This window comes from Epinephelus moara, chromosome 13 (assembly GCF_006386435.1).
Source record: "Epinephelus moara isolate mb chromosome 13, YSFRI_EMoa_1.0, whole genome shotgun sequence".
Lineage (NCBI taxonomy): Eukaryota > Metazoa > Chordata > Actinopteri > Perciformes > Serranidae > Epinephelus > Epinephelus moara.
Window position 1 is genome coordinate 2,227,544 of NC_065518.1, and position 14,713 is coordinate 2,242,256.

General features: G+C 43.4%; 1 protein-coding gene and 1 long non-coding RNA gene across 5 annotated transcripts in view; one reads left to right on the forward strand and one right to left on the reverse strand.

The window, feature by feature from the left end:
* LOC126399508 (uncharacterized) overlaps positions 1 to 1,852 on the reverse strand; it is a 44,244-nt gene extending 42,392 nt beyond the window's left edge. Inside the window, exon 1 of the long non-coding RNA XR_007570905.1 lies at positions 1,727 to 1,852. This is a non-coding gene — a long non-coding RNA (uncharacterized LOC126399508). The remainder of the gene's footprint in view (positions 1 to 1,726) is intronic.
* The window catches only part of gprc5c (G protein-coupled receptor, class C, group 5, member C), a 15,334-nt gene extending 2,058 nt beyond the window's left edge, over positions 1 to 13,276 (forward strand). The window contains exons 1-5 of one of the 4 annotated variants that reach the window (XM_050059458.1): positions 2,471 to 2,542; positions 2,765 to 3,796; positions 7,308 to 7,408; positions 8,959 to 9,093; positions 11,721 to 13,276. In XM_050059458.1, the coding sequence (XP_049915415.1) occupies positions 2,809 to 3,796; positions 7,308 to 7,408; positions 8,959 to 9,093; positions 11,721 to 11,753 (1,257 nt within the window). In that variant the 5' untranslated portion in view covers positions 2,471 to 2,542; positions 2,765 to 2,808 and the 3' untranslated portion in view covers positions 11,754 to 13,276. Of the gene's footprint in view, positions 1 to 2,470; positions 2,543 to 2,764; positions 3,797 to 7,307; positions 7,409 to 8,958; positions 9,094 to 11,720 lie in introns of those variants that run through there. The other 3 variants (XM_050059457.1, XM_050059459.1, XM_050059460.1) reach the window with 3 other exon arrangements.
* Positions 13,277 to 14,713: the final 1,437 nt, after the last annotated feature.

The window sequence follows — 14,713 nt, forward strand, 5'->3', positions numbered from 1 at the left end:
ACATCAGAACGGCTCGTCCGTCGTAATCCAAGTGCCCTGAAGCCACGGCATGCAACACTGACTTGAAAAGACGTAATTTACTCCACTTTTATAGCATCATTTCTCACTGTGGTCAGTTAGCCTGCTCTGCAGGAGTGCTGTGTTTACATGGCAAGTTGCGTGAGACTCGAGAACTAGCACCACCACTAGCCATCAGCTAGTCTTGCGTGCTTCAAGCGTAGCTGTTATTCCGGCTAGGTGTTGTCCTCCGAGTTTTGTGGATTAAAAAACTACACTGGACTTCTTGTCGGCATGAGGGTCAGTAAGTACTGTCTGTGTTTTCATTCTAAAGTGGCCATTTCCTTTAAGTGAACCGCACTGCAAACTTGAAGCAAACCGAACTACAGTTTGCTTCAGAGGGGTTTGAGTTCTCTTGGAGTGTTCACATATGCCCAAAAAATGCTGAGTCACTACTCTGAGTGTGTTTAGAGGGCTGAATCAAATGTGACACCACCCCAAGAGTTCTGTTTGTTTTAAAAGGACTCATTTTAAAACAGCCTTACATTTGTGCATTTATGTAGCAGATACCTTCAAACTTTGCGTTTCAACAACGCTGCTGTGGTTAACACGTGGTTAGGTTTAGGCACAAAAACAACTTGGTTATGGTTTGTACAGAATCATGTTTTGGCCTGGTTTTGGAGGTCACTACCCCCGCAAGAAACACAGCGATGTTTCAGTAACATACAGTGGCTTTTCACTGCACTGTCCCAGAGACAGGTCGCTTCTAAACACCCACATTTGGTGGCTAATAAGCTTCCGCCAACACTGCAACGCTTCATTTAATCTCAACCGGTTTTGTTGTTTGTTGAGCTCGAACAGCGGTCTGCAGCTTGGCAGGCATCTCTCCCTGGCGTCACACCATCCACCGTCTCCTCCACCTCCCCCAGTGCCAGCATGTTTGTTCTGGTGACTGGGCTGGTGTCATGTTGCATTTAAGTACCAATCAAGGCAAACAGCACACGGAAACATCATTATATTTTACCTGCTTTGGTTTTTTTGTAAAGTGAATAAACATTAGGAAGGAGCTAGATTTAGACACGTGGCCCCTCAGCAAGTGAAGACAAAATGACTCGTATACTTCAAGTTTATGGTTTGATGTACTTCAGAAAATCACTCCCCACAAACATCGTCTTGATTTCTGTGTGATTGTATTCACAGTCTGACACATTCAAGCTGTTGTCGAGAAAACAATCTTCTCACCAGAACGTCTTTTAAATGGACCATGTGGTGGGATTGTTTTCTAAACTGATGTTGTCAGAGTTGGGAGGGAGCTTGACAGAGTTCAGGGCCTTTTGTTCAAAATGAGGACTAGTTGAGTTTTACTGTAATTTTACTGATGTGTTTGGAGTCTTCTGAGGTTCAACTTTCTGTCAATGATTTATCTCTGTGCAACATTTGTACAAAAAAGCCATCAGTCAGACAAAGTTTCACCAGCTGGGAGTCTTCGCTCTAATCTTCATCTGTTTTAGGTTGTTTACATGAACCTGCTGAGCCGTCGAGCTTTTAAGATATTGTCTTGTTCTTTCATCTTGTCCTTTGTCTCACACTGGAATGAAAGTGTGCCGTGTGTTTCTACCTTGAGCTTTTAGAAATTGCAAACATGCCGTAAAGCTGTTGGTCCTTGAGCTCTCCGTGGCAACGGAGGCAAAAAATACTTTCAAGGGACATTACATATTTCTCCTCTTACCTGTAGAGCTGGAGAGAAGGCAGACATCTGTACGGCTGATATCTCCAACAATCAGCAACTCACACCAAAACTATCTAGACTGATAAACAGCACAACAGGTAAGAGAAAAATTATGTAGTCCTTGATTTGGGGGCTGAACTGTCCCTTTAATACAGCGTCACTTTGCCCAGCCTGAAATCTAGAGCAGAATACTGGAGCCTTTAATGCTGTGTGTGCTTTGAGGTCACACCTAAAATCAAAACAAACCTAATAGTAGTTTATTATAGTCTGACAGCGCTCACAAAACCACAGCCAATGACCACAAACATGAGGAACCAACCAAATCAGGGTTCACAGTGAAACAGAAAAGGTTGATTTCTTTGTTCCAGAAAGATCTTCTTCCTGATTAAGTTGCAGAAGTTAGAAAGACTGAACGTCTGCCACCACACTGGTATCGATTTGTCTCAGGGACTGTCCTCAGTTCACTGTAATCCAATCTGACGGGGACAAAAAGAACCAGCCAGACAGCAGGAAGACGGGACATTTATTCAGAAACTCTGACTTTGTGTTGTTCAATAGAAACAATCAGAAAAGTGATGTACCACTGTGTGATTTGATTTAAACTACAGATCTGCCTACAGCTCTTCAGGTTCAGTGCACTTTCACCTCATCGATTCAGGCGTAATCACAATGTACAGAAATAATATTTGTCCTTAGATTCCATTAATGATTAACATGGAGCTGGGAAAAAGTCCATAGTTTGACATTCCTGTGATATTTTGGGGGCTGCTGAGCTCTGGGACGCAGCTCTCGGATTCTTTTCAGCTCTGAATAACAGTTAAGTCACTTTCTGTTACATATATTCAGTGTAAACATCACGACAAAGGTTTGAATCCCATGTGTTGCTGTGTGTATACTGACTCACGGGCGATTAATGTTTGCTCAGTTGGGTGTAGACAACAGTATCCTAATCCAGTGTCGCTGACGTATTTGAGTCTTTGTTAAGATCTGTGCACATCTGACGTTTCTCAGATTCTCTCTGTGTGTCCGTCTGAACAGGTGATCCCAGAGCAACTCGTCCAAATCCAACTCTGCTCTCTCCCATGGCTGCCAACGACACCCCTCAGGGCTGCGGCCCTAACGTGGACTCCCTCTACTACAACCTGTGTGACCTTTATGCCGTGTGGGGCATCGTGCTGGAGGCCTTCGCGGCAGCTGGCGTCATCTTCTCCTTTGTGCTTTTCCTCTCACTGCTGGCGAGTATTCCCTTCACACAAGACAAGAATCGCAAGAGCTCTGTGGCTCTCAACGCATGGTTCCTGGTTTGCACCACCGGTCTCTTCTGCCTCACCTTCGCCTTCATCGTGGCGAAGGACTTCTCCACCTGCGCCTCACGGAGGTTCCTCTTCGGGGTGCTGTTTGGCGGCTGCTTCGCCTGCCTCCTGATGCAGTGTGTGAGGTTGAATATCCTTGCCAGGCGGAACAGCGGGCCCCGGGCTTGGATGTTATGTCTGGGGGCGTTGGGGCTGTGGCTGGTGGAGGTGGTCATCAACACTGAGTGGCTGATCATCACAGTGGTGCGTCACCCACAGGGGCCGCTCAACGCCACAGCCGAAGCCAGCAGAGCCACGGCTACGCCTTGCAACATCGCCAACGAGGACTTCGTCATGGCGCTGATCTACGTGATGACCCTGATCCTGGCTGTGGTGGTGGCGAGTCTGGCCATCATGGCGGGCAAACACAGTCAGTGGAAGAAGGATGGCGCCTTCATCCTTATCACCAGCCTGTTCTCTGTGTGTATCTGGGTGGCGTGGATCGTCATGTATGTCTACGGGAATGAGAGGAGTGGGGGGCCCACATGGGATGACCCCACCTTGGCCATCGCCCTGGTGGCGAACGCGTGGACGTTCCTCATCCTCTACACCATCCCTGACATCTGCAGTTTGACCAGTGATGATGAAAGCCAGCAAAGCTTTGGGGAGATTGTGTACCCAAACCGAGACGTCGGCTACGAGACGATCCTGAAGGAGCAGAGCTCCCAGAACATGTTCATGGAGAATAAGGCTTTCTCCATGGACGAACCAAACCAAGGTATGTCGCCTGAATATCAGAGCTCCTCTGAGAACACTCAGTCCAAATGTTTATTTTAACCTTTACAGTTAATGTAAAACTCTCTGTGCTGTATCAAAGTCTCACCACATGGCTGCTCTCCAGCACTGTTCATACACACACCTATGAAAAGTAATGCAACAGAATTCGTATGTAACCCACATAATCGTGAAGGCTGCAATCAGATGACCGACGTGCTGACAGGAGTAAAGACGTAGTATAAAGAGCCAAAGTTGGTGTAGAAGGTAGGTTGGAGTGATGAAAAACAAACAAGTGAGTGTTGAGTTATTTCAAGGTAAGGCTCACCTAAACCTAACCAAGTAACTTTACGTTAAGTAATTAACTTTATGGTAACACGACAATGCCCAGCCATGTTTCTTGTCCTAAATATAGCTTACATAACTTTATTTGCCTAAACCTAACCTACGTAACCTAATGTTATGTATGTAACATGACGATGCCTAACCATGTTTCTTTTACTAAACCTTAACTTTAAGTATGTAATTTTACGTTAAGAACATAACGTGATGAAGCACAACCACCTTTTTTTTCCTAATCCTAAACTATGAAACTTTACGTTAAGTAAGTAACTTTATGTTAAGTAGATGCCCAACTAAGGTTCTTTTCCTTAATCTAACCTGCGTAACTCAATGTTTGGTACGTAATTTTATGTTAAGAACGTAACGTGACGACCGCCAACCAATCCTAATCTGCATAACTTTACTTGCTTAAACCTAACCTACATGATTTAACGTTAAGAATGGAAATTTACATTAAGTATGTAACGTGAAAATGCCAAAGCATGTTTTTTTCCTAAACCTAACCTACATAACTTAACATAACATTAAGTATGTCATTTTATGTTAAGAATGTAACGTGACGATGCCTAACCATGTTTCTTTTACTAAACCTAACTTACGTAACTTAACTTTAAGTACGTCACGCGATGAAGCACAACCGCCTTTTTTTTCTTAATCCTAAACTACGTAACTTTACGTTAAGTAAGTAACTTTATGTTAAGTAGGTAACGTGATGATGCCCAACTATGGTTCTTTTCCTTAATCTAACCTGCGTAACTCAATGTTTGGTACGTATGTTTACGTTAAGAACGTAACGTGACAACTGCCAACCAATCCTAACCTGCATAACTTTAGTCGCTTAAACCTAACCTACATGATTTAACGTTAAGAATGGAAATTCACATAAAGTATGTAACGTGAAAATGCCCAAGCATGTTTTTTTTTCCAAAACCTAACCTACGAAACTTTACTTGCCTAAACCTAACCTACATAACTTAACATAACATTAAGTATGTAATTTTACGTTAAGAATGTAACGTGACGACGGCCAACTGTGTTTTTTTCCTAAACCTACATAACATAATGTAAAGCGACTGGACTTGTTTGAGTTTCTTCAAGAAACTGCCTTTGATATAGTACATAAAATGACCATGACCTTGATGACTGAGAATCTTCACCGAAGTACGTAACTTTGCATTAAGTATTTAACGTTACGACGACCAATCATGTGTCTTCTCTTAATTCTAACTTAACGTTGAGCATGTAACTTCACATTAAGTTTGTAAGGTGACGATGACTAACTATGTATTTTTTCCTAATGCTAACCTACGTAACTTTACGTTAGGTATGCAACATGATGACGCCTTTCATGGAGCGCTAATTCGTTAGATATCATGTTGTATGAGGATATGTTGTACAAATACAGAATTTGAAGCCCTCTGCCATTTACAGTGAGATATTTGTGAGTGGCGGTACTTTTGATGAGGTTTTATTTTTAGAATAAAAACATTCTCTTATGTGTTTAATACTACAATTTGGATTTTTAATTTCAGTCCCATCTATGAGAGACACAGGTTCTTTTCTTGGTGCATTTTGGTCATATCACTTTATTAACTGGCACAAACCTGTGGGGATGAGATGTTTGATCCTTTGTTTTCTCAGGTATGACATCACTCTGTATGCAAAGCTCCACGCTTTCATCTGGCAGGACGCCATTTTCATTCCACTGTTCCCTGTAAACCAAATATTTGCCTTGTTGACGTATTTGATAAATTTGATTTTTGTTCGTGAGGAACAAGATGGAAGTTTGAGCCTATGGATACATTCACTTTGCATGTGACACATTAGTCACACAGTAACCTCCATGATTACATATCACTCAGAGTTAGACTGTAAGTTCATTAAAATGTCTACCGGGGCTTGCATCATATTTTCTTACCCACGGTTTTGTCCGGGGAACGTCGAGTCGTACATTCTGTCCCTGCATTGACTGTTTGTATTATAATACACTTATAACAGAATATTCAGAGTGACCTTGTCCCGATGAGTAAAAGTTTCAGGCTCACAGACAGATTGCTCTGCGAAATGTCCCCAAAAGGTTGCTTTGCGTCTACGTGATGAGCCCACAGAATGTGATACGCTGCTGTTGAAGTCCTGAGCTGAACAGGATCTGATGCTGCAGTAAAAAAAGCCACAAAGATCAGAACACAAAGTCCTGCAGTCTGCTGGTGGAGTCGCTGGATAATCATAGGTGATGAGGTGGACGGTGTTGAGTGGCTGCTAATGTCCTGCAGAGTGTTTTTCACCCGACTGTCAGCTCGTGTCACCGCGGTGAAGAGGTAGAAAATAACTAGGTATTTATATGAGATTACACGTCAGGGGGAAACTTGAATTACTTTCTACCCCGCCACGTTTATCAGCTGGAATTTAGAGATTCAGGTTTGTCATTTAACATGAGATAAATATGGCTGTTGTGCAGTGAAATATTTTATCTTCACTGTCGCTCTGAAAAACAGAGTTCTGGACATCTTAAGTTTGAAGTCCCTTCAAGTATAAAACAATTCTGTCTTTCCCTTTCTTTACGTCCTCTCTTGTGTGTTTTGTTCATGTTTTCATTTATTTCTCTTCTTTATCTCAGCCTTATGTTCCTAACTCGTCCAGTTAACTCCCTAACTTCTTTCCTCATATTGTGAGCGATGACTAAAACAGTCGTCAGCAGCAGGACGGGAACACTCGACCAACCATTTCTTTCCTAGAGTCACGGTCAGGTATTCAGAGGTAACATGCTCTGAATCATTCCTGTTAATGAGTGGCTCTTATCTAACTGCATCCCTGCCCACTGTATCACACACACACACTCCCAGTCTGATTCCCACCAGCAACATCACGGCATGTGTTTGCATTGTCACTACAGCAACTGAGGCGTGGCAACAGTTTCATCCGAAAGTGACAGTCATCTCTCACCTCCATCTCTGCTGGGTGTGTCTGCAGGACACATCACTGATACCAAAGACGAGACAGAGGACAGATAGTGTGGAGCTGCTCTGGTGATTAAGTGTATCTGAACTGAAACATAAAGATTTAAGAGATGGTTGCTGGGGAACGGCAGCACTTAAGGAGCCTAAAGATATCACACAGAGGTTTGATTGGTGACAAAACAATGACATTTTTTTGTCTCTGTCTGTCCATTACAGCGTCCAAGCCTGTGTCTCCATACAGCGGCTACACGGGTCAGCTGCGTGGGTCAGTCTACCAGCCCACTGAGCTGGCTCTCATCAGCAAAGCAGTGGGAAATGTGAGTAATACACCCACGTGGTTTCATTACACAGACGCACATTTGAATCCAGCGTAGATAGTGTAGAGGCAGCTGGTGCACACACACTCATATGTCCTGAGGTAGGCTAATTATTATTGTAATGAACAACCTTTGACAGTAATGTTTGACAGAGTGTGGGGAGCTGTTCAGAGGCATTCAGAACAAATGGGACACAGTGAAGGTTAATGGTGTGAAAACAGCACAATATGTGCCAGTTTGATTGAAAACAAGATATAAGATAAACTCTCATTGTTCAGCTTATTAAAGAGGAACTCTTTTCCCATGTTTTTATTTCTGAAGCCCAGTTCCCACCAAGCAGTCTAGTACGGTTCAGTTCACTTTCTTTTCAGTTTCCACAGTGTAAAGTTGTGGATGGTCCCAACAGAAGCGTTCCTTAGCGTCCCCATGTTTGGTCCCCCCTCTGTTGGGGTACCTAGCACACAGATCTGGTACTAAAAGGTGGAGCTAGAAACCCTGCAGTCTGATTGGTCAGTAGAGGACGGTCACTCTGGTTTTATGTAACCTCTGTTCATACATCAGTAAACTACAACTATAAAATGAAAGAGAAAAAATAACTTCATTCACTGGGCCGACTGCCGGCAACTTTTAAGGTGGAACGTTAACTTGTAATGTTACTCAATGCATGAGCTGATGACGTGAATCCATCAGCACACCTTAAATTTCACTGTGACAACTTTGACCATCACTTTAGTTTTTATAACCAAGCCTGGCCCGGACCCGCAGCACAGCACATTGAGTTTGTGTGCAACTCAGTGGAGCGGAGCCTGTGTTGCATTCAGGTGTTGTCACGTAAATAACAAACTCCAGCACTTGAATAGGCCATAGCACAGCACGGCAGCATGTCAAGTGGGCTGAACCCGTTTTTGATTTGTTAGTACCAGATCTGTGTGCTGGGTACCCCAACAGAGGGGGGACCAAACATGGAGACGGTGAGGAACGGTGCTGTTGGGACCATCCACAACTTTCACTGTGGAGACAGAAAAACTGAACTGAACCGAACTGCTGGGTGAAAATGAGGCTTAACTGTCATACTTACATTAGGTATAACTGTCAGCAACATGAAACACACAAGAATCAAAAGAAAAAACAAGAGGAAGATGGAAGAGTGACACCAGGGGGTGTTTGGGGGCCTCCATGGGCTTACCTGCCTGAAGGCCCCACAGAGTCTAGGACCGCCACTGCTTTTACTGTAGTAAGATTTTGAATGCAGGATTTTAACTTGTAACAGAGTAATCCTACACTGTAGTGAATATCTGAATACTGCTTCTACCACTGGTTCTATCTTTTTTAAATCATTGTGAAGGGAAGCTAAATGAGAACAGTGAGTTCTGAGGGGTTGTTACATCAGTAGGAGTCAGGGTCTGCACACACGTGAAAACCTGACTATAAATCATCAGAGAGTTTAAAGGAGTGTTTGAAACAGGACACTGACTCTGTGGAGGAGGTGCTCACAGACACATTCCCTCCCTCATGTCTTGGATGTTTTTGTCATGGGCCATGTCATGCAGCAGCCGCCGGACGTGTCCTATGACATCATCATTCCCAGAGCCTCCGCCAACTCTGCAGGCAACAGCGGGAGCAGCACCCCCTCGACACACACCGAGACTGCCAGCACTGCGTACGCACAGACAAACGGAAATAGCGTAGGTCGTGCCCTGAGCCCTCCGACGCCTCTTCACTCCACAGCTCTCCTTGCTCCTGTCTTATCAACCTGCTCACCTCCAGATGCTTTTCTGTTCCCCTGCCTCTGTGCATGTCGACCTCTCAGCTCCTGCTGTATCCATAGCAACTTCTTCTACAGGTTGACTATGAATCACCTCTTTGTCTGGATCCTCTTTTTTCTTACCTTGTGGAGCTCGCGCTCTCTCAAGGCCTCTTGTCTTTTACCTGGTCTGCTCAGTGTGCTGGTTGGACTCAGTGCACTCTGTGCTTCTTTTTCTTCCTACGACACCAGTGTTGGTGAAAAGGGGAGTTTGATATGATTTATCTCTTTCTGACCTTGGAATCCTTCTCGTATTTTCATTTACTTTTATTACTTCACTGAAAAACTGTATTTTGACTATGTGACACTCACCTGTAGGATTTAAGGTGGCTCTGAAAAGTTTGTCGTTCTCTCATTTGTTGAGGACGGCAGCTGAAGTCAGTTTCACAGCAGTTACAGTGGATCCCAGTTGGACCCAGGTTCATACAGAAGCTGTTCATTCACCAGATGTGTTGCTAGCACAGTTAGCTCTTTATTCAACACAGCTACATTTGAAACTGTGACAACTGAAAACAGCTAACCACACTTGTACCAAAATTTCTTTTAGCCCAGCATCACCAGACCAGTGCATGAACAGGAATTAGTCTGGAGCCTCTCCAATGACGTAGATCAGTGATACTCAATCTAGGGTATTTACATTTGCATGTTAATTATGAGTGCTTGTTTATTAGCTGGCTCCTGGCCTACTGTCATGACGCAAAAGTGGCCCCCAGGCAAAGCAAGTTGAGTATCCCTGGCGTGGATCCGTGTGCCTCTGGACTCAATTAAATAAGCCTGCAACCAATCAGAGCAATGAAACGTGACGTAGCACTGAGTTACAGACAAATGTAGACAGCCTAGCATGCTGAGATGAGCTGTGATTTTGTAGCTTCGATGTCTATGAACGAGTGTTGCCATATTTGCCATCAGAATTTGGAAATAGTTCTTCAAGCTGCAGCCATCTTCGTTATTTTACTAAGCTAGGTTCATGCTAACCTTAGTGGTCTGGTGCGAGAGTGTGCGCGGCAAATATTGTCATCACAGATTCTCTGTAAGAGCATGGTGACACACGTACGAAATAAACATTTGCAAATATTCAGGCCACGTTCAATTCCATTCAATGCGAGTGAGCATTCTGGCATGTTCGCATCACGTGGAGTTCAGGTTTAGTGAACGCTGACAGGTGAAGTCACAGCCTCAAGCAGTAGCAAAGACGTGTGGTTGGTGTTTGGCTGTCACTGGCTGTAGTTTTCCGAGTGAGCCAAGATGCAGGAGGCATTAACTGTTGTTCAGCCAGCTGATACTGAATGATGTAGACCATGACAGATGCTGCCTGGCTGGCATAAGAAAAAGGAAAATGTACCAATAACATCATATTTGACAGCATTTCTTAGCAAGCTAGCTGACATGCATTTGTTAGCGAGCAAGCTAGCTTTCAGTGTGCGCTATATTCAGCACGAAAAAGTGCTCCAGGGATGCCGTTTCTCTGTCGGCTGACCTGGAGGTTAGCATCGTACTGGTTCCCTCCTCAAAAAGCTAATGGTAATGTTCCATTAGATTTGGATTATTGCAGAAAATAAGCTCTGTGGCAAATGAACATATGATACTTAGGTTTTTTTGTTGAGGCCTAAATGCAATTACTGCACGTTAAAAAGCTAACATTAGACTACAAATGCCCCAACGTCACTACATTCTGTAGTTTCATTGAGCCACTTGTTAGCAAGCACCTTTTTTTTTTAAACACATAAAAGCTTCAGAGTTCGTGAGTGACATGTTTTATGTTACAAAACAAAACATGAAAGTCTCTTCAGCTTGTGTTAACTACAGATTTTATTTCAGGCATTCAACCAAAAATGTGCTGACTTTAAGACGAGAACCAGGAGCGCTAAAATGCTACCTAGTTTCTGGTTTTAAGACTCATTCTTGGCGGACTCTATATTGACTCAGCAGGCAACAATGGTCACTCGCCTCTATTCACTGATTTGTGGCCCATACCTTAAAGTGCGAAGGCTCTGCAGGTTGTCAGTCATCGTATCAAACCTGCCCCGTAGAAGGTAAATGATCGTAATCGATCCAGCCAGGGACAAGTCAGGTGTAAATCTGTCTGAACTGGAGGGGAACAGAACATCTGACACAACAAATAAAACATAAAAACATAATTTTAATTGATGTTTAAGTCACATTTTTACTTCAAAGGAGAAGCAGTGGATGAGTTTTAGCAAAAAGTAGTGCAGATACTATGCAAAGTATTTTTTTGTTGAATTAGGAGATCATTTTGAGAGTCAAAATTTTTCAGAAACTCAAATATAATGGTGTAAAGTAAAAACAGCGCACTCTGTAGCAAATATGGAGTGATTTCAGACGCTTTTGAATCAACTGACTGTTGTGAGTCCAAGCTGCTGTCTACCTGGGATTAGGAAACTGCAAACTTTTCAGAGCCACCTGTTGATCTGTCAGACTGTAGTTTTCATTTAAAATCTCACGATGTTCCTGTTTGATCAACGTCTCTACGTCTCTCGTCCTCTGCAGGGGAATGGTCTGCATAGGACGTCCCAGTGGTGAACACGCTGCTCCTCTCAACACCTCGTCACAATAACTTCACGTCTGTTCATCTTCACTCTCTGACTGTATGTTTGCTGTTCTCCATGGTTCCCTAAGCTGGTTCTGAGAGGAACCCTCTGCCCAGACATGTGGAGGTGAACACCAGGTCACCCCCGCTGATGGAAAACACCTAAACCTTCTATTGACTGCTTTCCAATGTGCCGCTGGGTATCAGACAGTATAGAGCTTCATTTGGAAGTCAAAGCGAGGGGATGAAGCCGCGGCTTTGCTGCACAACAAAGACTTTTTGCAGTGGTCGCTCTGAGCTCTCTGCTGAAGAGTGACGGTGCTGACGAGACAAAAATGACTGAAGAGAATAGTTTGACTAAATACTGGGAGTGTCTTTGGCCCACAATGATATCCACACACACACACACACACACACACACACGTGTTAAAGTGCACCCCCTCCTAAACACACCATAACCAAACTGTCACTGCAGCGGCAGCACCGAAGAAACATTCTTTACCCAGTTTGGCATGAACACAACACGGACTGAAAATAAGACACACTGTCAGAAATAATTCACTGATATAAAACAAATACTGAGCACAGACAAGTTTAATTATCGGAGTCTGTGTCTATTTTTGTGCCTGGATTGTGAATATTGTTAATAACCACAGAGTTCACATGTAAACTTGAGCTGCTGGTGTTTAATTCATGTAAATATGTTGTTAATGTGTGATGACACTGCATGGAAGCATTGTATGAATATGCATATTTAACACTATTTATAGCACCTCTGTGTGCTTTCTCATTATTTAATCTAATTTCTACCAATCAAACGATCATGAGAACAGAGAGCTGAAATCACACGTGCTTCACTAACTTATGATTCTCAATGTGAACCAGAACATGATACCAGCAGGGCTGCAGCGATAAACCAGTTTAAAGGTATAAAGTGATATAAAAATTGACGGCTATTCTCATAAACCATTTATACGTTTTCCTATGAAAGGTAACACACCCCAGTATAACGCATAATCATGGGCCAGTAATTCTACATATTATAGAAGGCTGCGATCATGTGACCAATGCGCTGATGGGAGTAAACAAGGAAGTGGTTGTCTGCAGTTTTGTAAAGAGGGAGGTTGGGGTGGAGGATGGGTCATAAAACCACAGACTCTCCCCTTGGACTTTTCCCAGGTGATGCATGTTTGGAACCGTTTGGACTCTGAGTCATTTCAAGGTACGTCCTGGCCATGTTTCTTTGACTAAATCTCCGTACATTATTTATGTAACTTTACATTAAGGACGTAACGTAATTCATGGGGCGCTAGGGCTGCAGTTGAAGGAGATGTGAATGGAAACACATCCAACATATACGAACATCATCCAGATGTGCTGATCACAGGGATGAGGAAAAAACATAGCAGAGGCCAGCTCCAGCGTTGCCAGGTGGGAAATGTAGGATTATCGAACCAGAGACTCAAATTTTGAGGGAAATTATCGTACATGCGTCGTAACCAAAATAACAATCCTACTGATGGAAATTATCGTACATGCGTCGTAACCAAAATAACAATCCTACTGATGCACTATAGGCAAATATAGTCTCTCTAGTGTTTACTTTTTGGTTTACTTTTTTCCATTTTCCTTGCTTCTGTTTTTCCTCTTCTTCTTCTTCTGTTTTGAATCTCATTCTCGCTCGACTTCCTGGCGGGTCCTAGCACCTCGTGGGGCGGGTACAGCTGACCATTCAGCCAATCGTGCTCATTGTTCAGAGACAAACGTCACCCGTGTATAGTCTCGCTCACCAGACCTTTCTCAAGAAAAGAAAGGTCTGGCTGGGCCGACTCTCACTTTAAGATTGGACAAAAAAATGCCCCGGCTGCTTGTATTTCTTTCAACCAATCACAATCGTTCTGGGCGGTGCCACAGCAACGGTGCGCTTGCAAAAATATTGCCGGGGGGAAACAGGTTTTGGTGTAACACGCCCACAAAAATATCGCCTACAGGACGCGAACCATGTCAGAAAAATGGCTACATCCCCGCAAGATCAAACACTGCAAAAGTTAGTAAAGGACGTGTTGAAAACTGCAACTGGAGGTGGTAGGGCGGGACTTCAGTGGGTGGCTCGTTCCGCCCAATGAGAGGCTGATCTATGCAGCGAACTTCTGCCCACTCAGACTACCCGTATCTCACGCTAAGCAAAGTGCGATTGGCTGGAAACATGTCACATGAGAACAGATGCCTTCAGGGCTCACAAAAAAACTCTGGCATACTGATTACAACCACACATTCATGAAATGGTCAAATTATTGTATATTTGGCCTTTTTGGGATTATTGATCGTACATCGTACAGAGGGCCAAAAATACGTCACGTTTGTGACACGTTACCCCCCAACACTGCTCACAACAGTGTTTATCAGCTTTGCTGCTCAGATGCAAAGAGGCATGACGACAGTGCACCTGTGTGAACTTGGAGGATGATGTATGACCTGCAGCTTCTACTGTATTCATATATCATCTTCCTGTTTTAGCAGCAATGTGTTTTTGTTGTTTGGCTCATCAACATTGTCAGGAAATGACTCAGATAAAAAGAAATGCCAAAATTCACTGGAGAGGAGCTTTAAAGAGAAATATATTGTCTGTCTGGGAAAGATCTCACACAGCTGTTGCTTTCTATTTCATTTCAATGACATTTTGTGACCACAGCCACTGTGTGACATGTCTTTGATGTACAGCAAATAAATATTCACTTGTGATGTTATGCAAAGTGTGATTTCTAATCAAAAGTTCATGTGAGGTGCTGAGGGCAGTCAGAGAGGGTGACAGGAAATATACTGTGTGGATGATACTGGCTGACTTAAATGATGTCTAGTCTGTGTATGGAAACTGATTGTGCAGACAGCTCAGGACTAAACACCCTAAAACATTTGACACATAATGAAAAGAAAATCTGAATTTCTGAAACAG